The 20,804-nt window shown below is 33.9% G+C and overlaps 2 protein-coding genes across 3 annotated transcripts; one reads left to right on the forward strand and one right to left on the reverse strand.

The window, feature by feature from the left end:
• The first annotated feature begins 3,915 nt into the window (after nucleotides 1-3,915).
• LOC111881994 (tubby-like F-box protein 6) lies at nucleotides 3,916-5,928 on the forward strand. Of its 2 annotated transcripts, XM_023878365.3 has the most exons (5): nucleotides 3,916-4,055; nucleotides 4,398-4,713; nucleotides 4,809-4,896; nucleotides 5,047-5,179; nucleotides 5,332-5,928. In XM_023878365.3, exons 2-5 carry the CDS (start codon nucleotides 4,438-4,440, stop codon nucleotides 5,876-5,878), a joined length of 1,044 nt encoding a protein of 347 aa, XP_023734133.1. In that variant the 5' UTR covers nucleotides 3,916-4,055; nucleotides 4,398-4,437; the 3' UTR covers nucleotides 5,879-5,928. The 2 variants fall into 2 exon arrangements, with proteins under 2 accessions (XP_023734133.1, XP_023734132.1); XM_023878364.3 differs by lacking the exon at nucleotides 3,916-4,055 and having other exon boundaries at nucleotides 4,097-4,713.
• Nucleotides 5,929-8,240: 2,312 nt separating this feature from the next.
• On the reverse strand, nucleotides 8,241-11,080 carry LOC111881992 (protein NUCLEAR FUSION DEFECTIVE 5, mitochondrial). Its single transcript, XM_023878361.2, has 3 exons — nucleotides 10,926-11,080; nucleotides 9,524-10,833; nucleotides 8,241-9,431 (listed from the first exon to the last, which is right to left on the reverse strand). Exons 2-3 carry the CDS (start codon nucleotides 10,637-10,639, stop codon nucleotides 8,376-8,378), a joined length of 2,172 nt encoding a protein of 723 aa, XP_023734129.1. The 5' UTR covers nucleotides 10,640-10,833; nucleotides 10,926-11,080; the 3' UTR covers nucleotides 8,241-8,375.
• Between the last annotated feature and the right edge of the window lie 9,724 nt (nucleotides 11,081-20,804).

Below are 20,804 nucleotides of genomic sequence, written 5' to 3' on the forward strand. Positions count from 1 at the left end.
AACTTTGACGATGTGTTTCACAATGCTTGGGTTTTCTTCAAAGGTTTTGGAGTGCCTGACTGATACCTGCTAGCGAAACTGAAATATGTAAAAAAAAATTATAAGTGAATGGATTGCAGCTGAACGATTAAAAGAAAACGGTAATATGGCTCAGTTAAAGAATAAGTTGGATAATATGGAAAAAGTTATTGAATCTAGGGAGCTCTCTTCCATTGAAAGATCCTCCTAGAGAGAAGATAAACCAAAGATTCTAGACTTGGAAAGAATTGCCAAGTTGGATCTGATTCAGAAAGCCAAAGTCAATTGGATCCAAGACAGGGACGAAAATTCTTGATTTTTCTCATGGTACGCTACAAAACAAGAATAGGAAGACCAGGATCCATGGTCTCACAATTAATGGAGTATGGGTTACTAAACCGAAAGAAATCAAGAAGGTGAGAAGATTTTTCCCTGAAAAATTTCATGAATTCTGGCCGGACAGGCCGAAATTCATAAACACTAGATTCAGAAAGTTATTGACTAATCAGAATTGTTTCCTGGAATCTCCCTTCACTATTGAAGAGATCAAATTTGCAGTATGGTGTTGCCTTGGGGGAGAAGGATTCGAGTCCCAATAGACTCACCTTCAAGCTCATAAAATCCAAATGGGATCTGATGAGTGTGGACATTATCAGTTTCATCAAACACTTTGAATGATTCGAGTCCCGATAGATTCACCGGTTGCAACTCTTCTTTTATTACTCTAATACCAAAAGTATCAGACCCACTAAATTTGGTGGATTATTGACCCATAAGCCTATCAGATGTTTGTACAAGATTTTAGCTAAGCTCCTTACTGATCGTTTAAAGCAAGTGGTTAGCTTGGTTGTAGAGGAAGTGCAATTAGCATACGTCGAAGGCATAAAAATTCTCGATGGATCCCTGATTATGAATGAGATTTACTCATGGGCCAAGAAGAGAAAAAAAAAAGATGTATTTTCTGAAGGTGGATTTTGAAAAGGCCTTCGACTCTATAAACTGACAATACTTGGATTCCAACATGTACTAAATGAATTTTGGGTACAAATGGAGACAATGGATGTTTGGTTGTCTATCCTCCTCAAGAACCTCTGTGTTAGTAAACGAATCACCTATTGATGAATCTTTACAACAAGAGGGGTCCGTCCGGGAGATCTATTCTCACCGTTCCTTTTTATCATTGCAATGGAGGGTCTGAATATTGTTGTCAAGAGTGCCAAAGAAAACTCCCTGGTACATGGGATTAAGCTTCCTTTCAATGGTCCACACTTATCTCACTTATTCTACGCGGATGATGCCATTTTTGCAGGTGAATGATACAGAAAGAGTATTATAAATCTCTCACCAATTCTGAAATGTTTTCATATCTCATCTGGACTAAAGGTCAATTTTCATAAGTCACGGTTATTCGGTATTGGTACCGAATTGAAAAACATGGCTAGAATTATGGGTTGTGTAGAAGATTCCTTTCATATCAAGTACTTAGGTGTACCAGTCGGGGCAAATATGGGACTGAAAAAGCATTGGAAATTAATCATAGAAAAGTTAAGAACTCGTCTATCTGATTGGAAAGCCATATCTCTTTCCTTTGGGGGTCGCATTACTTTAATCAAAATTTTTCCTAAACAGCTTGCCTAGTTACTTTATGTCTCTGTGTAAAGTACCAGAAGGAATTACTGATTCTTTGGAAAAAATTAGAAAAAAAAATCCTATGGGGTGGTGGTGATTTAAAACGCAAGATACATTGGATCAATTGGTCTAAAATCACAGCCCCTATCTCTGATGGTGGTCTGGGGGTATCAACTCTAAAAGCACAAAACTTGGCACTTTTAATCAAATGGTGGTTGTGTCTGATAAACGAGAAAGGAAGACTTTGGAAGAATGTCATTACAAGTCTACATAATTTGAGTAAGAAATCAGCACACTTCATTGCTAGAAAACCCTCCATTGGGTTGCGGTGCAACATCCAAAGGGCAATTAAATCCATGGGTGATCTAGGTGCTGATTCTTATCAGATATTCAAAATCATTCCTGGATCAGATATTCAGATATTGTTCAGGAAAGACGTGTGGTGCGGTTCGGTCCCGTTTCAAGAAAAATTTCCCCATGTATATAAGATTGAATCGGTCAAAAGCTATAAACTTTCTGATCGTGTATCAGCAAATGGTTTTACATGGTGTTGGAAACAGTCACCTTCCACCTTGTCTGAACTTCACGGATTGCTTCAACTATACAAGGATATTGGTGACCTGAATAACTCGGAGGATTCTTCGTCATACGGTTTTTGATTTGTGCCGACAAAAAATGGCAATTACATGGTAAACTATATGAGGTGTATCATAGACTCGAAACTAATCCTCTTTAAAGGGTTGCGGATCTGCTAGTCAAAATTAATACCATTAAAAGTTAGGTGTTTCGTGTGGAGAGTCATGCATGGAAGAATTCCAATAGCAAACAATCTAATAGAGGGCTACAAATATCAAATCAGATGTGCACTTTATGCAACAAGGATGTCGAGCTGGTGGATCATCTTTTATTGCACTGTGAATTTACCGAGGTTCACTTCTGGATTTTTAAATGGTGTGGTATTACTGTTCGAGGGTTCTCCAGTGTCACTGGATTTCTTATTACAAGCACTATCCGGGACAATTGTCAAAGGAAGAAAGTGATTGGTGATGTTATTCTATTTGGAGTATTATGGTACATATGGTTCGCCAGGAAAGATAAGATCTTCAAGAATATTCGAGTTGTTCCACCGAAGGTCACGGATGATATTATCTCAAACTCATACTCATGGTGTAAGCATAGGAGTCACCTGAATTCTGGTGGTTGGGTTGAGTGGAGTTATTCGTCATTTGCTCAAATTTTTCCTAAGATCTTCAAGAATATTCGAGTTGTTTCTCCTATGTTTTCATTATCTTCCTATCTCTGAAATCGGTTACATAAGATGTCATATTTTACCTCTCAAATCGCTTTATATTCCAATGACAAAGTATATAGTTGTTAGGCCCAACCCTTTTTTTTTACTATTCTCCATAAAACACAACATGGTTTTAAAAACCTGGTGGTAAGATAAAATTCGTTCCATGTGCACCTATAGGTAGAGTTTTTTAGATGAATTGTGACATACATTTTTCTTATATTTCTCTTTATTTTATACTGTTGTTTTCTATTTTCTTGAATAAACCTTGCAACAACTCTTTGAAAAATACTTACAAATCTTCTCTTATATTGTTACATTGATCATTTGTCAAGATTACTAATTGGTTGAACAATTATTAAAGGTAAAACAAAGACAAATGTTGTAATATTGTGAGAAATAGAGAGATCAACATTATCACTTATAGAAGTGCTTCATGAATTTTGGATTGACATTGCACATATTAGTCACCTACCTAAAAGGACTCATATTTTGATGGATCGAAGTCAGGAATGAAATAAGTAGATGTAATATTTCCATCGATCGGAGTAACGTTTCATGGTATAGAATTGGATTGGGATGGTTTCTCTTTTGAATATATTTGTAATTATTTAATACATTACTGTGTAGCTCTTTCTTGATCATATTGTTCTATAATTGTATTAGAACCTTCGCGCAATAAATGAGCAAGCTTTGAAGATCAATGTTACAGAAAAGCTGGTGCTGCTGCCTGCGTCGCCGGCATGGCTTTAATTCCTTGTCGCGGTGGCGTTGATGGCGGATATCAATAAGGTCACGTACCTTCAAGGCTTCAAAGGCCACCAGCTTCTTGAATTAACCAAAACTCGAAAACGAAGCAACTCGAGAAAAACAGGGGGGGATTCATTTCCGTGGATAAATATTTTGACAACTGAAAAAGAGATCTTTATTCCCCATTTTCTCGATCCTTCCCATCAAAAATCATCGAAGCTCGTTCCACATGTGCGGAAATTCGTGCAATTTGTTGCTACAGAGGAGACATCATAACGTGAGAGATTTCATTCCCCTGTTTTTGAACCTTTTTACGAGATGTGATTAACAAATTTTCGGGATCTCTTGCCAAATGCTTAACGTACAGGTAACGTTTATTCTTCATCTACAGTTTCAATTAAGATTCTTTATTGTTGCACTTAATTCCCTTTTCTTTGATTGTATAAAAACCATGTTTAAATATTCGAAAAAGGAAAACGATACTGTTCTTTATCGTCCTTCAATTATTTTGTTTATTTCATCATGTTGTGTAATCATTCAATTCATATGCATGAGGAGTGTGGTGCATGCCCACAGCCCACCATCTGTTTGTTATAATGCCTGAACCAATTTACGCTACAACACTGCTGAATCTTTTTATCATTATGTTACCCAACAAGTAAACTATCGTGTATACTTCCAAATTCATGTTCTTGAATATGTCACTCAGTTGTTTACTCGGAAGCAATACCAACAGAAGAATTCAGATCATGAAAAATGGGAAATCACATATTGTTCCAGAAAACTACGATTCAGTTCCAAGATCTTTACCTTCTTCAATCGGAGATAGCAAATGGGATGATTTCCCCGGCGAGTTGCTTCTTGACATAATCCGGCGAGTGGAAGGTGGTGAAACCTCATGGCCAGGTAGGAGAGATATCGTCGCTTGTGCTTCGGTTTGCAGATTCTGGAGAAACACTGTAAAGCAAATCGTTAGAACACCTGAACAATGCGGATTAATCACATTCCCCATGTCGTTAAAACAGGTACTTTGATCAATCAATCAATCAATCAATCATCTTCAAATCTCAAATCAATTTTGTGTTTCTAACTTCGATATGTTTGAATTACTTCGTTTTAGCCTGGATCGAGAAAGGATCCGATTCAATGCTTTATAAGGCGAGATAGAGCTAATTCGATCTTCCGGTTGTTTCTAGGCCTGAGCCCAGGTAAAAAAAAATGTGTTTTACTTTTTACTTTTTTACTTTTGATTGGTGACTAAAAAGGGAATAAAGTAAAGTAAACTTGGATAATTGATTGTTTTTCCTTTTAAAAATAAAAAAAAAAAAATTTACAGTTTCTGTAAATTAAAATTACAGCGTTAGCTGGTGATGCAAGTAAGTTACTATTGGCTGCAAAGAAGGTGAGAAAAGCCACAGGGACAGAGTTTTCAATCTCCTTAACTCCCGACGAATTTTCCAAATCTAGCCTTACTTATGTTGGAAAGCTAAGGTTATCTTCTTTCTTTCACCCTATTAATTTCCATTTTTGCCCCCACATACTTTTGTAGTCACATCACATGAGGTTTTTTTTTTTGTGAAACTAGTGTGATTTACTTTTTCATGTTGACTGAGAGACTGACTGTTAATTTAAACCGTTTACAGTTCCAATTTTCTCGGCACTAAATTTGCAATTCACGATGTGGAACCTTTTTACGACTCTTCAACAAATAAACAAATACCGAAATTTGGTTTAAAAAAAGTATCACCAGTGTTTAAGTCCAAAGTAGTCACCATATCTTACGAGCTTAATGTTCTACGCACAAGAGGACCAAGAAGAATGAATTGCACGATGAACTCGATCCCCGATTCCGGTCAAGCCGGAAAGAAACACGAGACACCGGAATCGGTGATTCCGATTCCGGTTGTGGAAAGGAAAGATTCGTTGGTTTTGAGAAACAAGGCGCCGAGGTGGCACGAGCAGTTACAGTGTTGGTGTTTGAATTTTAAAGGGCGGGTTACGGTGGCGTCGGTTAAGAACTTTCAGCTGGCGGTTGATAGTGGCGGAGGTGTGGAAGAAGATGATGTGGTGTTGCAGTTTGGGAAGATTGGGAAAGATATTTTTACAATGGATTATCGGTACCCATTGTCGGCTTTTCAAGCGTTTGCGATTTGTTTAAGTAGTTTTGATACTAAACCCGCATGTGAATGAAAATTGTACTAATTGTTGTGATAATATTATCACCATTTATGTTTTTATTATTGTTTGGGTTTCATGTAAATATATTTGTGTAAGAGTTATCATTGTTTTAAACTAACTTTTCAAAATGTTTTAAAGTCGCACAATAATCAATTTTATGTTTTAAATAATAACCAATTTTATGTTTTAAATAGGTAATTAGTAATTAACTCATGTTTTGTGTATGGATACATAGTTGAATAGGTTATTCCTCTATCAAATTTTATACTTTTGATTTAGATTTTAAATTTTAATATGAATTGGTCTGAATTCAAGATTTAGTTACGACTTCGCCCTAATTTTTATTTTTTTTAATTTATTTTTCTACAACTTTTTATAATGATTTATAAAAAAAATATAAAAAAATCTCAACTTTTTTCCAGCTTTTAAAAAAAAAATCTATTATGATAATTTCTTAAAAAAATTTCCAACTCTTGCATTGACTCACATACATTGGGAAACCAATTTTTCTCGTTGATTGTGCACAATTGGATTTGATGAAATAACATATAGAGTATGATTTAAAATCAGAGGAAAAATTAAACAATTTGGTAAAATTATTTATTTCAAAAAAACTAGTTTGCATATGAGGCAATGTAGAAGTTGGAATTAAAAAGTTAGAAAAAAAATTATAAAAGATCTTTTTTTTAAAAATTGGAAAACAAATAGTTAAGATAAAAATTTTATAGCCACTATAAAGAAGCCTTTAAAAAGTCGTAGAAAATAAATTTGTAAAAGAAACTACATTTGACATGAAAATTTTATCAAAATTTTAAATTGGGACCAAATTTGTAATAAAATTTAAAATTTGGACCAAAAATGTAAAATTTTAAAAATGTGTGACATATTCAAGTTGAGATAACAGGTAGCAATCCAGAAAAAAACCAACATATTATCAAAAGCACACATATTCATGCAACTTGTCTTAGGCTTTGTTTGATAAGTGTTTGACTGAATCGAGTCAGACAATTTTGGCTGACTCGGTCAGCTGAAGGCATTGATAATTCAATTTCGGGTGTCTTTCTGGGAAAGAAATGTCTGAGTGGGTTAGAAGATAAAAACTTGCTGAGTGAGAAAGGCATATGCGGTTTCCAAAATTACCCTTGTGACCTAACGTTCCCATTCTTTCTTCTCTTCCAGCAGCACCTCCATTCTTTCTTCTTCTTTCAGCGCCTCCTTCGTTCTTTCTTTCTTCTTCTTTCAGCGTCGGCAGAAACCTCTTCCTCTCCCACCGATTAAATTGTCCTTCATCTTCTCTCATCAGGTAAGCTTCTACCTTTTTCCTCCTTCTAATCACTTCCTTTGTTCTTTCTTCTTATTTGCTGAAACAATTGTTGTTCTGTTGTTGTTATGTTGTTATAATCTTGTTTTATAACTGAATATTGTTGTTATGTTGCTGTTATGTTGTTGTGATGTTGTTGTTTGCTGTTTTGTTGTTTAAAGTTCCGATTTTTATTGTTATGTTCCAATTCAATTCCGATTTTTGATGCTATGTTCTTGCTTGTTGTTTGATTTTTTAACATTTATGTTTTGTTTCTGAGATGAAGAACCCGCAAATTGATGAAGAAAATCTGGATGTGGGTATACTTAATTGAGACCGATTAGATAATTTGAGAGGTGAATTGAATTGAGGTTTTGATGAAATGAGAAGTTGGAGTCTAAAATTGCTGGGAGTCAAGAAATGTGAAGCCATTACTGAAAGTCAAACTCTTAACAAAGAAGATACAATCTTTTTTTTTCCTGGGCCTTCAATGAAATGTGAATATTAGTTTGAGGGTGTGGACATGAATTTGACAATTGGCACAATTTTAATATTGCAATTCATCACAGTTCATATTTCATGTGAATTTTAGATTTTGTGTTTAAATTCCAAGTTTATATATTCCAATGATTATTAGTTCACTTACCTTGGTAATTTTTAATGTTTTTGCATCATAAATTGTAGTAGAAAGCTTATTTTTGTCAAAGCAATTTCATCTATCATTGTATAAAACATCAGGTGTAAAATGGTCATTTTGCATCGGTCAACACATTCAGTCAGATATACAATCAAACAACATGGTTTCTTACTCGGTCAGAACTTATTACTCCGACAGACCTTTCCCATGAAAAAGCAACTATCTAACGGGACCTTAATCTCAACATTTATTTCGCTGAATTTATTTCATGAAAAGCAATAAAAAAAACAAAAAGTGAGATACAAACCATTTCCAAAAGATGGAAATAAGAAACAAGTTTTACATCCAAGCAAAAATGTCAATCATCCTATCTTTATCTATGCTAAACTCTAACAACTTCTATAATAATAAATAAACCAACATATTATCAAATCAAATGATCCAATAACCCTTTTTTCTTCCACATAATGCAGAGTCAACATCCATCTTAGTTTCAAGATCACAAGTTATTACTAAAAATGATAAAATCCAACAAAACATTTCATTAAACAAGAATCTATGACTTACCAAAACTATCTCATCAAAGAAGGTCTCTTTCGATTAAACGTCTGAGCAGCTTGTAAACTCACACTCAACTGTTCAGACACTTTAAACCCTTGTTCCTTCATCATGTTATGTATCCTTTCAGCATCCTGCTTAAATCCACCAGCAATAAGACCACTTATAACTTTCTCAAATTCATCAGCTTTCAACTTCTCCTTATTAGCTTCAACGACACCAAGTGCTTGAAGAGCCTTCTTCTCTTCTCTACCTCTTGCATACATATCACACAGACTTAAATGAACTGATAATGAAGGATCCACACCTTTCTCAGATAACTTTCCCAAAATACCCTCCACTTCTTCCATCAATTGCAACTTCCCTAACCAATCGATGAGGACAGAATAAGTCTCGACACCATGTTCAGTTCCTTCTTTTTCAAGCTGTAGCAAAAGTTGCAGACCTTTGTCTAGAAGATTCTTTTTAGCGTAAGCTGAAATCATTCTAGCAATGCATTTGTCATCTGGTTTGTAACCGAGTTTGATGATGTCATCAAAATGTGTTCTTGCTTGATCAGGGTTGCCTTTTCGGCTGTAGGCTTCAACAAGATAAGTGCATGATTCAAGGCTTCGTGGGAATCCTGCAAATTCCATACGTGTGAAGATTCTATGTGCTCCGATCGGATCTCCATTTTGAGCATAGGATTTGAGTAATGCAAGAAATGCGGCTTCAGAGGGTTTGAAGTTTTGTGACTCTAAATCTCTCATTAAAGCTTCACTGGATTTTCGATCACCTGTGTTGATGTAAGCCATGATCATGGAGTTGTAGACTTTGAGGTCTGGTTGGAAGCCTAAGCTTCTTAAGCTATCGAAAGCTTCTTTTGCAAGATTCAGATTGCCTGCTTTGCTGTACATGTGGACCATTGTGGTTTTTGTTAAAATGTCTGGTGATATGCCCTTTTCGGTCATTTTCTTGATGATTCTTTCTGCATTGTTTAATTGGTTGTTCTTGGCATAGGCTTCGATTAGTTGTGAATAATCTCTTATGGTGGTTTGGAAAGATTCTTCATCGAGTAAATGTTCTGTAACCTTTGTAAAGAGAAGAAGAAGAAGATTACAGAAGTTTAGTGATTGAAAACTTTTGAAATACATGTTGAGAGAAGAATGAAAGATTTGAGTACCTTGAAGTATAGTTGATCATTTTGTTGTTTTAATCTGTTAAGCAATGCAATCCAGTCAATCCTGTTAGGCTGTTGTAGCTCTATCCATTCTGTAATCAGTGGTGAAGGATCATCATCTACTTGTAATGAAAGTAGTTTCTCTGTAACAATCTTTGATTTTCCAGATATTGGTTTTGGTTCTTGAGGCCATACAGATCCTCCAATTTCATGGATATGATCAGCCACTTCTGCCCATTTGGGTTTGGAAAGATCAAGGCCATAGATCTTGTATTTAATCTTTCCACTCCTTTTGGGTAAAGAAATCTCCTCAGCATCATCTTCTTTCTCAATATTATCTTCATGAAATTCGGTTGTTTCTGTTTCTGATTCTGATTCTGGTTCTTGTTGCTTAGCTTCTTGTCTTAAAAGCTCCAATGAATCATAAAACTCACTATCTTCCAATTTCTCACGAGCCCATTTGAATCTAAGCTCTCTCAGCAAGTCTCCTCGTATCCCTATTTCACCAGCAAATCTTGCCATATCTTTAACTTCTTCAGACTGAAGAAAACTCTTCATTTTTTCCTTCTTTTTAGCCTTCTTCATATCTTCTACAACAATGTTGCTAACCTCCCACACTGTTTTCCATAAATCCTCACTAAAATCTTGGGACACAGAGGCTGTTTCAGAGCCAAGAAAAGACTCTAGACGACCTGCCTCCATTTCTGATACAACCTTCTCAACAATGATATGAAGCATTGCATCGATTTCTTTCTTATCAGCATCAGTATAAACCTCTGTAAGCTTTCCTCTCATGATCCAAACGAATCTAGATAAGAATTCATTCATTACCACATCATCATCGTCCTCTGAGTCTACAGAAACAGTCTCCACAGCGTTGGTACTGCTCGGAACAGTTTGTTGGCCAGAATGAACAAATCTATAGAATAATGAATGCGCCATCGACGTTTTAGGGTTTCCAATCCGGGAATCGTCTTTATGATATTGTGGAAGGTAAATCAGAGGAGTAATACAACGACTGGTGCAAACCTCTCTGTAATTCAATGATGGAGTTCTTCTGCCGCTAAATCTTGACACCTTGTTAATTGTCAGTCTCGATAAGAAATGCTTCAGATTCATTTTCTAAACCCTTGATCTTTCTTTTAGAACGACAGACAAAGCGAAAAATCAAAATCAAACTGATTTATCCAGAAATTTTCTTAACCAGAAAATTGCACTTTCATCTCTGAACTGTAATAAATCAGATATCCATCAATGCCGCATGTACGATCAGCTAAAAAAACCCTAGTGCATCCAATTTGCAATGACAAAAGCTGCAAAATTATTAGAAAATGTAATCACAAATACGGATCAGTAAAACATACATTTGTAAATGATTCTTACATATAAAAATACAGATCTTCACCTGAAAACAATCAAGCAGTAGCAGAACGCTCCGTTTTCGTCAAGTCCAGATACTACTACTACACCGTGTAGCGAGTGAAGGCTTTTTGCTAGGGTTTTTCTTTCTCGACATCTTATAGAAACTTTACAAATGTTATCCCTACGGTTTACACGAGTGCATAAAACACCCTATACTTTAGTTTTCTAATTTGAACTCGTAAAACCCAAAGGAATTGAGGGCCATTTAATCATTGAATCGTGTAACTTGTCAAAATAATTTGGAGTTATTAATTTAAACTAGATTATGAGAATATATAAAGGTATAAAAAAATTGGCACAATAAAAAAATAAAGTAACAGAAACAGATTTAGTATTATTGGTAACACTGAAATGTCTAGAAAAAAAAAAACAATGAAACATTTGAATATCTATAATCGTTGAATGATCTATTTGTAGATATAACTTTTTGTTTTATTAGTTGGACAACCCTTGTCATATATGAGTATTTTCAATCTTTTTTCACTTGTGACACGGGAAACAAAAAACATATAACTGACAATGAGTGAAGACGAACCTACGCAAGTATAATCCAATATTTGATAATTATTGTCATTGACTTTTGTTAATGGTCATAACAAAATAAACAACTATGGGGACTTGCCTCCGCTAAAAACGGAATGAGATTCTTTTATTAGACGGTGTTAACTTCATGCAAGGTATATAAGTAGTCTCGTTGAAGAATCTAACATATATGATTCAAGCTTCAATGATGTGTTTCCAATCCTAACAATATGTAACCTAGTACCATTGCATAGTCCTTTCGTTTGTTCGATATTACGAAGTAACATGACTGGAACATCTATTTTTAGTGTAAGTTTATGGTTGGAAATTCTAGACGCCTTAAAACCATTCAACACAACTGAAGAGTAGATTGATTCCTCAAAAAAAAAATCCGGTAGCATCGAATCCTAAAATATAGTCATTGGTAGCATCGAATTCTTCATTTGTAGGTACCAAAATAGCTTTATCTTGAAAATATGATGGATCATCAAGATGATTTTCAAATGATGGATAAATGGTGGATACAATTGAATGAATATGGTCACATGTAGAGCGAACAACAACATCTTCTAGAAATTCAACTTCAAGTTCACCATCATTAGGGCCACCAGTATTACCTTCACTAGTTTTAAGAATCCACTCGTCAAATGCTTTTGTCTCATCCAAATCATTAGTTAGACAACCAAACTAAAGCCTCATGTTTACGGTTAAACGTAAAACTGTACATTCACGTCATAATTCAATAGGGGAAGCTAAACAATTTACGATATACCTAAATAATCAAATGCATATCAACTCGATAACATTAATTGAAAATGTTCAAGGTTTAACGTTGGAAGTTTGATGTACAATTTAGGAATTGATTTTAGATTTATTACAGTTCAAAGTTCATTGTCTGTTTTGGATGATTACTCAAATTACATTATTAATCTCAGTGGGGGTCACTAATATGGTTGATGGTCTGATCTTGGTCGATGCGATGTGTTCTTCTCAATCATTAAATCGATGTGGATAGTCCGCAGACCATGTGTTGAGTAACACCTAAGTGAAGCATTTTAACACATTTAGAACAACATAAATCCATTAACTTGCAAAGGATAGTTGGGTAGGGTCAATCAACTATTACAGGAAGACCTTATTACAGTAACTTAAGAACATTAGGTTATGAATATGCAACATTGTTTTGTATATTGATCACATTCTTTCTGGTAAAAAAATCCTTCAAATGTTTTCTGGTAATGATCATTAGAAAGTATAAAACATGTCAAATAACATTTTAGCTTTATTACATCTTGAAGTTATTTCATATGCTATTTTGAGAGCATCTAAATGGTGTGTAAGCTACTAAAACGAATAAAGATTTTGAATAATTGGGTTAGTCAAAACTGAGTTTTTCTTTTTCTTATTCGGGTTGTCATATCATGATTTTATCATTTTCCAAAAAGATTTCTCCACATATGTTCATCAAGGTAGGCATTCAAGGAATCTACCTGCAATTAAAGAATTCCAAAAAAAAGTTATTTTTAAATATACGATGCTATTAATGAATTTTTTTGGCAAAGTTCAACGCTATTAATGAAATTTGCTTCCAGAACATTGTCATACAAATGAACTTCAATGTTGGAAAACATGAAACATTTCAATATCGTCTAAAAATATTCCAAAATAATTTTTTTTAAAGTACAATGCCGTTAATAATTTTTTTTTTTTTTTTTTTTTTTGCAAATTTCAATACTAAAAAAAATTCCCTAGAAAATTATCATATTAATGACAAAGTAATTAACATTTAAATTTATATATTATATAAATGGTTCACTTGTGAACAAAAATACATAAATTGTCCATATTTGAAATGTTTTTTTTTTTTTTACATAAATGGTCTATATGCGAAAGAAAATAAAAATGTACCTTCCACTAACAAAATGTTTTCAGAAAAATCTTATTAATGAGCTCTAATGTACATAAAAATAAAACTTTTCTAGATTAGCCAAAAAGAATACGAAAAAGTCATTTTTTGAAACTACGATGCTATTAATGAACTTTTTTGCAAAGTTTAATGCTATTAATGAATATTTTGTTTTCCAGAAGACAATCCTTTAAATGATCTTCAGTATACAAAAATGTAATTTTCCATATCAACTAAAAATAATTCAAAAAAAGTCATTTTTTAAGAGTACAATGCTATATATGAACTTTTTTTTCAAAGTTCAATACTAAAAGCAATTTTTTCCAGAAAAGGTCCTAATATAAGGTTAAAAGAGCATATTGTAAAATACTTATCGATATATATGAGCAAAAATTAAACATTCCCATCATTACCCAAAAAGGCATATAAATCATGCCTCATTCTGTAATTAATTCTAACGCCGCACAATGTGGAATCCTCTTAGTGGCAGCATTCCAGAACTCAAACCACAATGGATAATCAATATGAAGAGAAGTTTAAATAAAAAATAATAATTGTCACCATCTTATACAAATATTATAGATTATTGGGGTGTTAGATAGCGTAATAACTTGCCAACAAAAAAATATCAACACCTTGTAGACATCACTTGTACAACATTTAATAGTATACAAAAAACATTATATAAAATAAACTATGGTTATGATATCTCTTCTAGGGTACATATGATTATTGAAACTAATGCCAACCAAAATATTCAATATTTAAGTGATTCTAAATACAACTACCATCCAGTGTTAGGGCCCTTGACTTCACCCCACTCCCAAGCAGAAACGGTCCCTCAAATATTTTAAAAAACCTGAAAGATTAAAATATACACACAAAAAGATGAAAATGGTAAAATGAACTTTCAAATATAACAACAATATTTTATAGAAAATACTACAAACAAGCTAGAAACATGTAAATAGAGACGAAAGAACATCATAATTAGATTAACATTATACACTCATTTAGTCTTATCTTTCTTCTTTCCTTATAGGAGTTCATAAAACATTTTCTATTGTATGATGGATTTCTGAATTACTTTTTTTGTAACATCCTGAAATTCAGGTATATCTATTTAACCCTTCCTTCTTTCTAAGTTGTCTAGGTTAGCCCTTAAAAAGAAGATTATGACAAATGAGTACGTTAGGCGTACTGAAGAGTACGCTGCGCATACTCATGGGCGTGTTTTGGATGCGGACTCCACCTGGTATGCTGGACGTACCTTAGGCTATGCTGGGCGTAGAGGGTCCAGACTTAAAACCCTAAATGAGACTTGAGCCCTATATAAAGAAAGCTATGACCTATCCTCAACCACCATTTGAGAGAGTGAAACCCTAAGAGAGAGCCAACATTCGTTCTAATCTTGTGTGAGTGTTCTTGAGCTAAAAAGTACATTTGTGTGCTAGTGAAGAAGAAGAAGAGGTTCTTGTGAAGGCTAGAAGTTGGAGTGCAAGCTTGGATCTGAGTTCTACAGAGGGGGAGCTTCACTTGGAGGTAAAAAGTTCAGAGCTTTCCTTGTTATTGTTGATTTGTGCTTCATGGACCAATTTTTAGGGTTTTTGGTCCCAAGGTGGAGACTTTATGAACAAAAGGTCTCCATAAGCTTAGATCTACTATATTTCAGAGTATTATGAGTTGAGGATTCATAAAATTCCAATCTTGGACGTGAATATTAAGCCATGCATGAGATCTAGGCTTTATGAGGAAAGAGGAAAGGTGTTAGAGTGATTACTGACCTTTATAGCCATGCAAAGGCTTAAAGGTTTCAACTTTATGGATTAAGTGACCTTAGAGAAGTCAGATCTGAAGTTTGAGTATATGTCTTAACCATTTAAGACCAAAATCCTTAAATGCATGAAACTGAGACTTACGTTGGGCGTAAATCTTAGTACGCGCAGCGTAAGGGGTTGAAACCCTGATTTTGGATCGTCGGCGTACGCCCCGCGTACAAAGATGGTACGCATCGCGTACTGTCCTCTGTTGACTTTCGTTGACTTTTAGGGTTTTGGTCAACATTAGGACTTTTGGGTCAAGATTGGTATATTCGTGTGCGATATTTCCCAAGTTACCCGAAGTGAGTCTTCTCATTATACTTTACCTAGAGTGGTAATTAGAGCTATGTGACAGAGTATCTTGTATGATTTTTGTATGATGTGATATATATATATATGTGATTGTATTATGTATGATTCAGAGTTTACAGAGTTAGGACTAGAGGGTCCACAGAATTACGGGATCAGAGGGTCCCACTGAGACACACTGACCAGAGGGTCATACAGAGTTATAGCCTCGAGTGGGTAATATGTGTTGTATGTGGTATTTTGGGGAACTCACTAAGCATTTATGCTTACAGTGTTATGTGTTATGTGTTTCAGGTACTAGTGACGATCGCGGGAAGGCGCCGGCATGATCCATACACACAGACAGAGGATTTTATTTGTGATATTGGGATATGTTTTATTTTGATGACAATCGTTGAACATGAGATTTGAGAATGTTAAATGATATTTATGTTATTTGAAAAATAAAAAATTGTTTTGAAAATTTACGTCGTTACATTTTTGAGATATGTGAGGTTGCAAAGAATGGAACAACAAAGAAATGGAATGGATAGTTAATCATAAAAGCAAGATAATAGAATAAGTAATTCCATTCCAGAAACATATTTGTGAGGCATGGAATGGAACAATGAAAATTTCATACGATTTTTATGTTATATATTCAACTTAAATTATAAAGATAATCTTTCACATATCTTTGTTTAGTTATTATTATGTAATTAAAAATGGTTTGTATTGCAACTTTTATACTAATATCTTCTCTTATTGCTGAGAAAACCTTGATACTCACAATGTTACCAACCCTATTTTCAAGAGTGTAGGGTGTACCCATTTATCATTGAGAAAGTAAACTCAATAAGAAGATTCAAACCAGTTAAACGAAAGAATAAGGTTGTGCAAGGTTCTTACTATGCTTCTCGGCATGCCCAGACAACACAAGTTAACCAAAAAAACCTGCTAATTAACCAAAATTAATCAATCTCAAACATTTTCCAATAAGATTTATCGATGTAATCTGTTTACATGGTATACTAAAATTTTGTCTTTTCTTTGCTATTGAGTCTAAAAGATGTTTTTTTATAATATTAAAAAAGGATAAGTAATAACTTATTTCTGAGAGCCCACTTTGTATTTTTAAAGATGTTTTTTACAATAAATCAAAACACATATCACTACTGGGTTTTGCTGAGTTGTAGAATATGTGGATCACTCAATGGTATAATGGTTTAAATTCCATCTCCAAATCCAAGAAGGGATCGAATGGGTAAAGCATTATAAATATTGACTCGAGTATATCTTCCATTCACGACCTGGTAAGCCACAAAAAATCATTGACTAAATGAATATACAAAAATATAAAAAGAAAAAAGAAAATCGACATATACAAATTCACTACCTAGTGGACATATCTTCCAAATTGAAACAATGGATGAGAGGTAGCGGTGTTGTTGTGTCCATCATTTTGCTCTCCAGATATCTATAACTTAAAAAATAAATCAATAATACAGATCATAAGAACAAAAATCGAAGCAAATTCAGAAAATGTAACCATTATGGATTTAAACTTAAATCGAAAGGTTTTATAGATTGGAACTTCATAGTTGAAACAGAATTTAAAACGTACCCAAAATCGATCTAAACTATGACCAAATTAAATTAGAATCCAAAGAAATTTATCTCTATATCATTCCTCCTTCTTTAATGATGATCGAACACAAGACTAGTCTACACAGATCGAAGTCGACATATATTCTATTTCTTTTTTCCCCATTTTCTTCCCCTCTACAAAACTTAGGTTAGATAAATTATGTAAAGAAAAAAAAAGAGAGATGGTAGGGGTACTGGTAATGAGGGATGAGACGATGCATTTTTTCATTTTATTTTTGGAGAGATTTAATTGTCATTAATAGAATTCCTAATTTAATTCATTTTATTTTGGGTGATATTTAACTGTTATTAATAGAATTCCTAATTTAATTCATTTTATTTTTGGTGAGATTTAATTATGATTAATAGACTTCCTATTTTAAAACGTAATATATGTTTTATAAAATTTGTGGACAAAAATAAAAAGGGTTGAGAAACATGATGTCGGCAAATAATCCAATGATGGAAAATATAGGATTGAAATGTAATCAATGACCCTGATTTCTTTAAGTTAGAATTAAATGTTCTCTTTTAATAATTTTTAATAATATTTAGAGATGATAATAAAAAAATTAATATATAAAGTTAGACATATCATAAACAAATCATGTGATCCATTAAAACTGATTTGCTATTCTAGTAATTGATGGTCTTACTTGTTCTCACTATAAAATCAATCACTTTGATTATAACTAATTTTAACTCTTACTGATATATAGTTCCTCTTAATGCTCCTGAAAATTGTATTCTAACAAGTAAAATATTCGTTTTTTCACTCAAAATTTTACATAATTTGGGAAAATGAAATTGTTTCGCTAAGTGCCCTTATCTACATTTTCTTAACATTTTATTCTATTTTCCACATCTTGACCTGATTATTTTTCTACACGTGCAACTCGCAAACATTTTTTTCAATCTATATTTATATAAATCAACAAAAAAACGCATATGACAAAACATTCTTGATGCTTAATCAAATTAATAATTGGCATTTGCCATTGAATTTTCTACATGTTTTGAGTCGTTATACCATTTTATATACATTAAGTAAATGATATTCTATTGTATCTCTCCTTAAACATATTCGCGAATCAAATCACATTTCACGAGTTGTCGTATTCCATGTTTTTAATTGTAACATCCCAAAAATCAAAGGTAAAATTTTCATTTTTTTCAAAACCAATCACAACCAAAAATGTTTACAAAACATAGTTCCCAAAGTGTTAAAATCACAAATAAGAGTATCCCAATAACAAATGTCATAAAATCTGGAAGATGTGCATGATTAAGCGTTTGTCTTGCCCCGATCATCTGAAATACCTGAAACATAAAACTTAAACTATAAGCCAAAGCTTAGTTAGTTTCCCCAAAGTACCACACAAAACCAAACAAATATACATATTGCATGTTGGGCCTACAACCTCTCGGTTGGATTATCCTGACCTGTAACCTCCCGGCTGGATTGCCATACATATTGCATTTTGGGTCCACAACCTCTCGGTTGGATTACCCTAGCCCACAACCTCCCAGTTAGATTGCTATTTTGGCCCACAGTCTCCCGATTGGATTGCCTCGGGTTTGTTGGCTTACAACACAAAGCAGTACAACCTCAACCCAACCGCACTATGTCGACATATGCAACAGATAAACATATAACCAACAAACAGATAATCATACAGATCTAGTTGATCAATATAACATAGCAACATCCTATATAACAGGATACATAACCTAGTGAGCCGACATTGGTGTCTTCGACCCACAAGTACAGTGAGGAAAACTCACCTCATAGTCTAAAAAGATAGCAGAAAAGAAAGTTGCTCCAAGAGTCAACTCTACAGATCACCTATACAACAAACAATGACCTAAAATAAACTACAGCTCAAAAAACCCAAAATGCCCCTAAGTTAAAATTAATCAACCCATGGTTAAAGGTCAAATTCAGCAAGGCAAAAAGTCAAAGTTGACTGAGTATGCCCAACGTACTCAACCATTACATCGAGCGTAGTCAAGACTTCAACCAAAATACGGGAAACAAACCCCGTATGCGCAATGTACCACTTGGTGCGCCTAGCGTACGTCGTCTGAGCCCATTTCTTCTCATTAAGTGCTTAATCCTTAAGGGTTTTCCATCCAAACTTAGATCTAGGCTCAAAACATTGTCTTAAGTCATAAAGTTTCCACTTTTATGACTTTTCATCGGTATAAAAGGTCCAAAAGCTAAAACCTTAACTTATTAATCCATTAAGACGTCATAAATCTTGCATGGAAGGGATAGAAGGACCAAGAGCACATTTTTATTGTTCCTAACACCTAAAACGTCGGAAAGTATAACTCTTCTTGTTAGAATAATCCATACTCATGAACACCAAGCTTATGAGACCAAAATGAACACAAATTCAAGGCTAACAAGATCTAAGCCTATAACACATCAAGATCCAAGTTTTATACCTCCAAATGAAGCTTGAGGGAAAGATACTTCTGTATCTAAGATGCCTTGAGCTTCCACGTTGATTCCACTTCTTTGTTCTTCCTTCAAGATCACCAAAAGCACACTTTCAAGCTCAAAATGCACACACAAAGGATTAGGATCTGCAAGGGGAGTCTTGGGAGATGGAGGCTAATGAATGAAGGGGTCTCAATGAGATAATGATGCTTAAATAGGGTTCAAACCCTAAAGATTAGGGTTTGGGTTTTTGCCACGTACGCCCATCGTACATTGAGTACAACCAGCGTACTTAACAAGACCATACATTTTTCACTTAAGGAGCTAAGGGACCAATTTGCAAATAAATTTCATACTAAGGGTATAAATGAAAAATACCTGGATCATGGGTGTTACATTAATGTTTACATTTTAGTAAAATATGCTTTTAATAAAACAATTTAACTCAAAGATGAATACCTAAAAAAGTAGATGTTGCACACCACTTATTAAAGTGTGATATCAAAGGTTAATTATGGAAATCATTTGTGATTGGTGTGAGATTGAAAAAACACATGTCTAATATCAAAGAAACACTTTTAAAATTTGGAAATGTGGTAAATCTAATGATGATGCAAAAAATGCTATATGTCATATTTTTCTCAGCATTATGGTTAATTTGGAAAATCATGAACGGATAATATTCAATAGTTGAAAACTAAATCATACATCTATATTACTTGGAGAGGTCAAGGAAATCTTGTTTGTTTGACTAAAAAATAGAGCAAAAAACACAACTAAAATGGGATCAATGGTATTTCTCATATCTCCCCTCAATTATAAATGTATACCAAAATGGGTGGGAGTTGAGGGAGTTATTCCTTTACATGTTTCCAATTATTATTTTGCATTTATGTGTTGATTTTTGCTTCTGGAAGATTTCATTTGGGTTAATGACTATCTTGTGTATGCATTTTCATTCGAGGCGGTACTAGGTGTTATGCAGACCGCAATGCTGGGGTGACATAGACTCAGAACTTTCAAATTTACCTCTCTACATGTTATTGTTTGATGAAGGTTTTGGGGTTGAGTTGAGTGGTTCGAATGACTATCTTACCCTACTTCTGGTTGTTTCTTAGGGTTCAAGAATGGGTAGTGCTTTAGTTAGATCGATTTGGAGTTTTAGTTTTGTATTGGTTGCGTTCGAATAATTTGTATATTCCAAGTGGGGGGAAATGGAGATTTCATGGTGGT

This window comes from Lactuca sativa, chromosome 5 (assembly GCF_002870075.4).
Source record: "Lactuca sativa cultivar Salinas chromosome 5, Lsat_Salinas_v11, whole genome shotgun sequence".
In the NCBI taxonomy this organism is placed as follows: domain Eukaryota; kingdom Viridiplantae; phylum Streptophyta; class Magnoliopsida; order Asterales; family Asteraceae; genus Lactuca; species Lactuca sativa.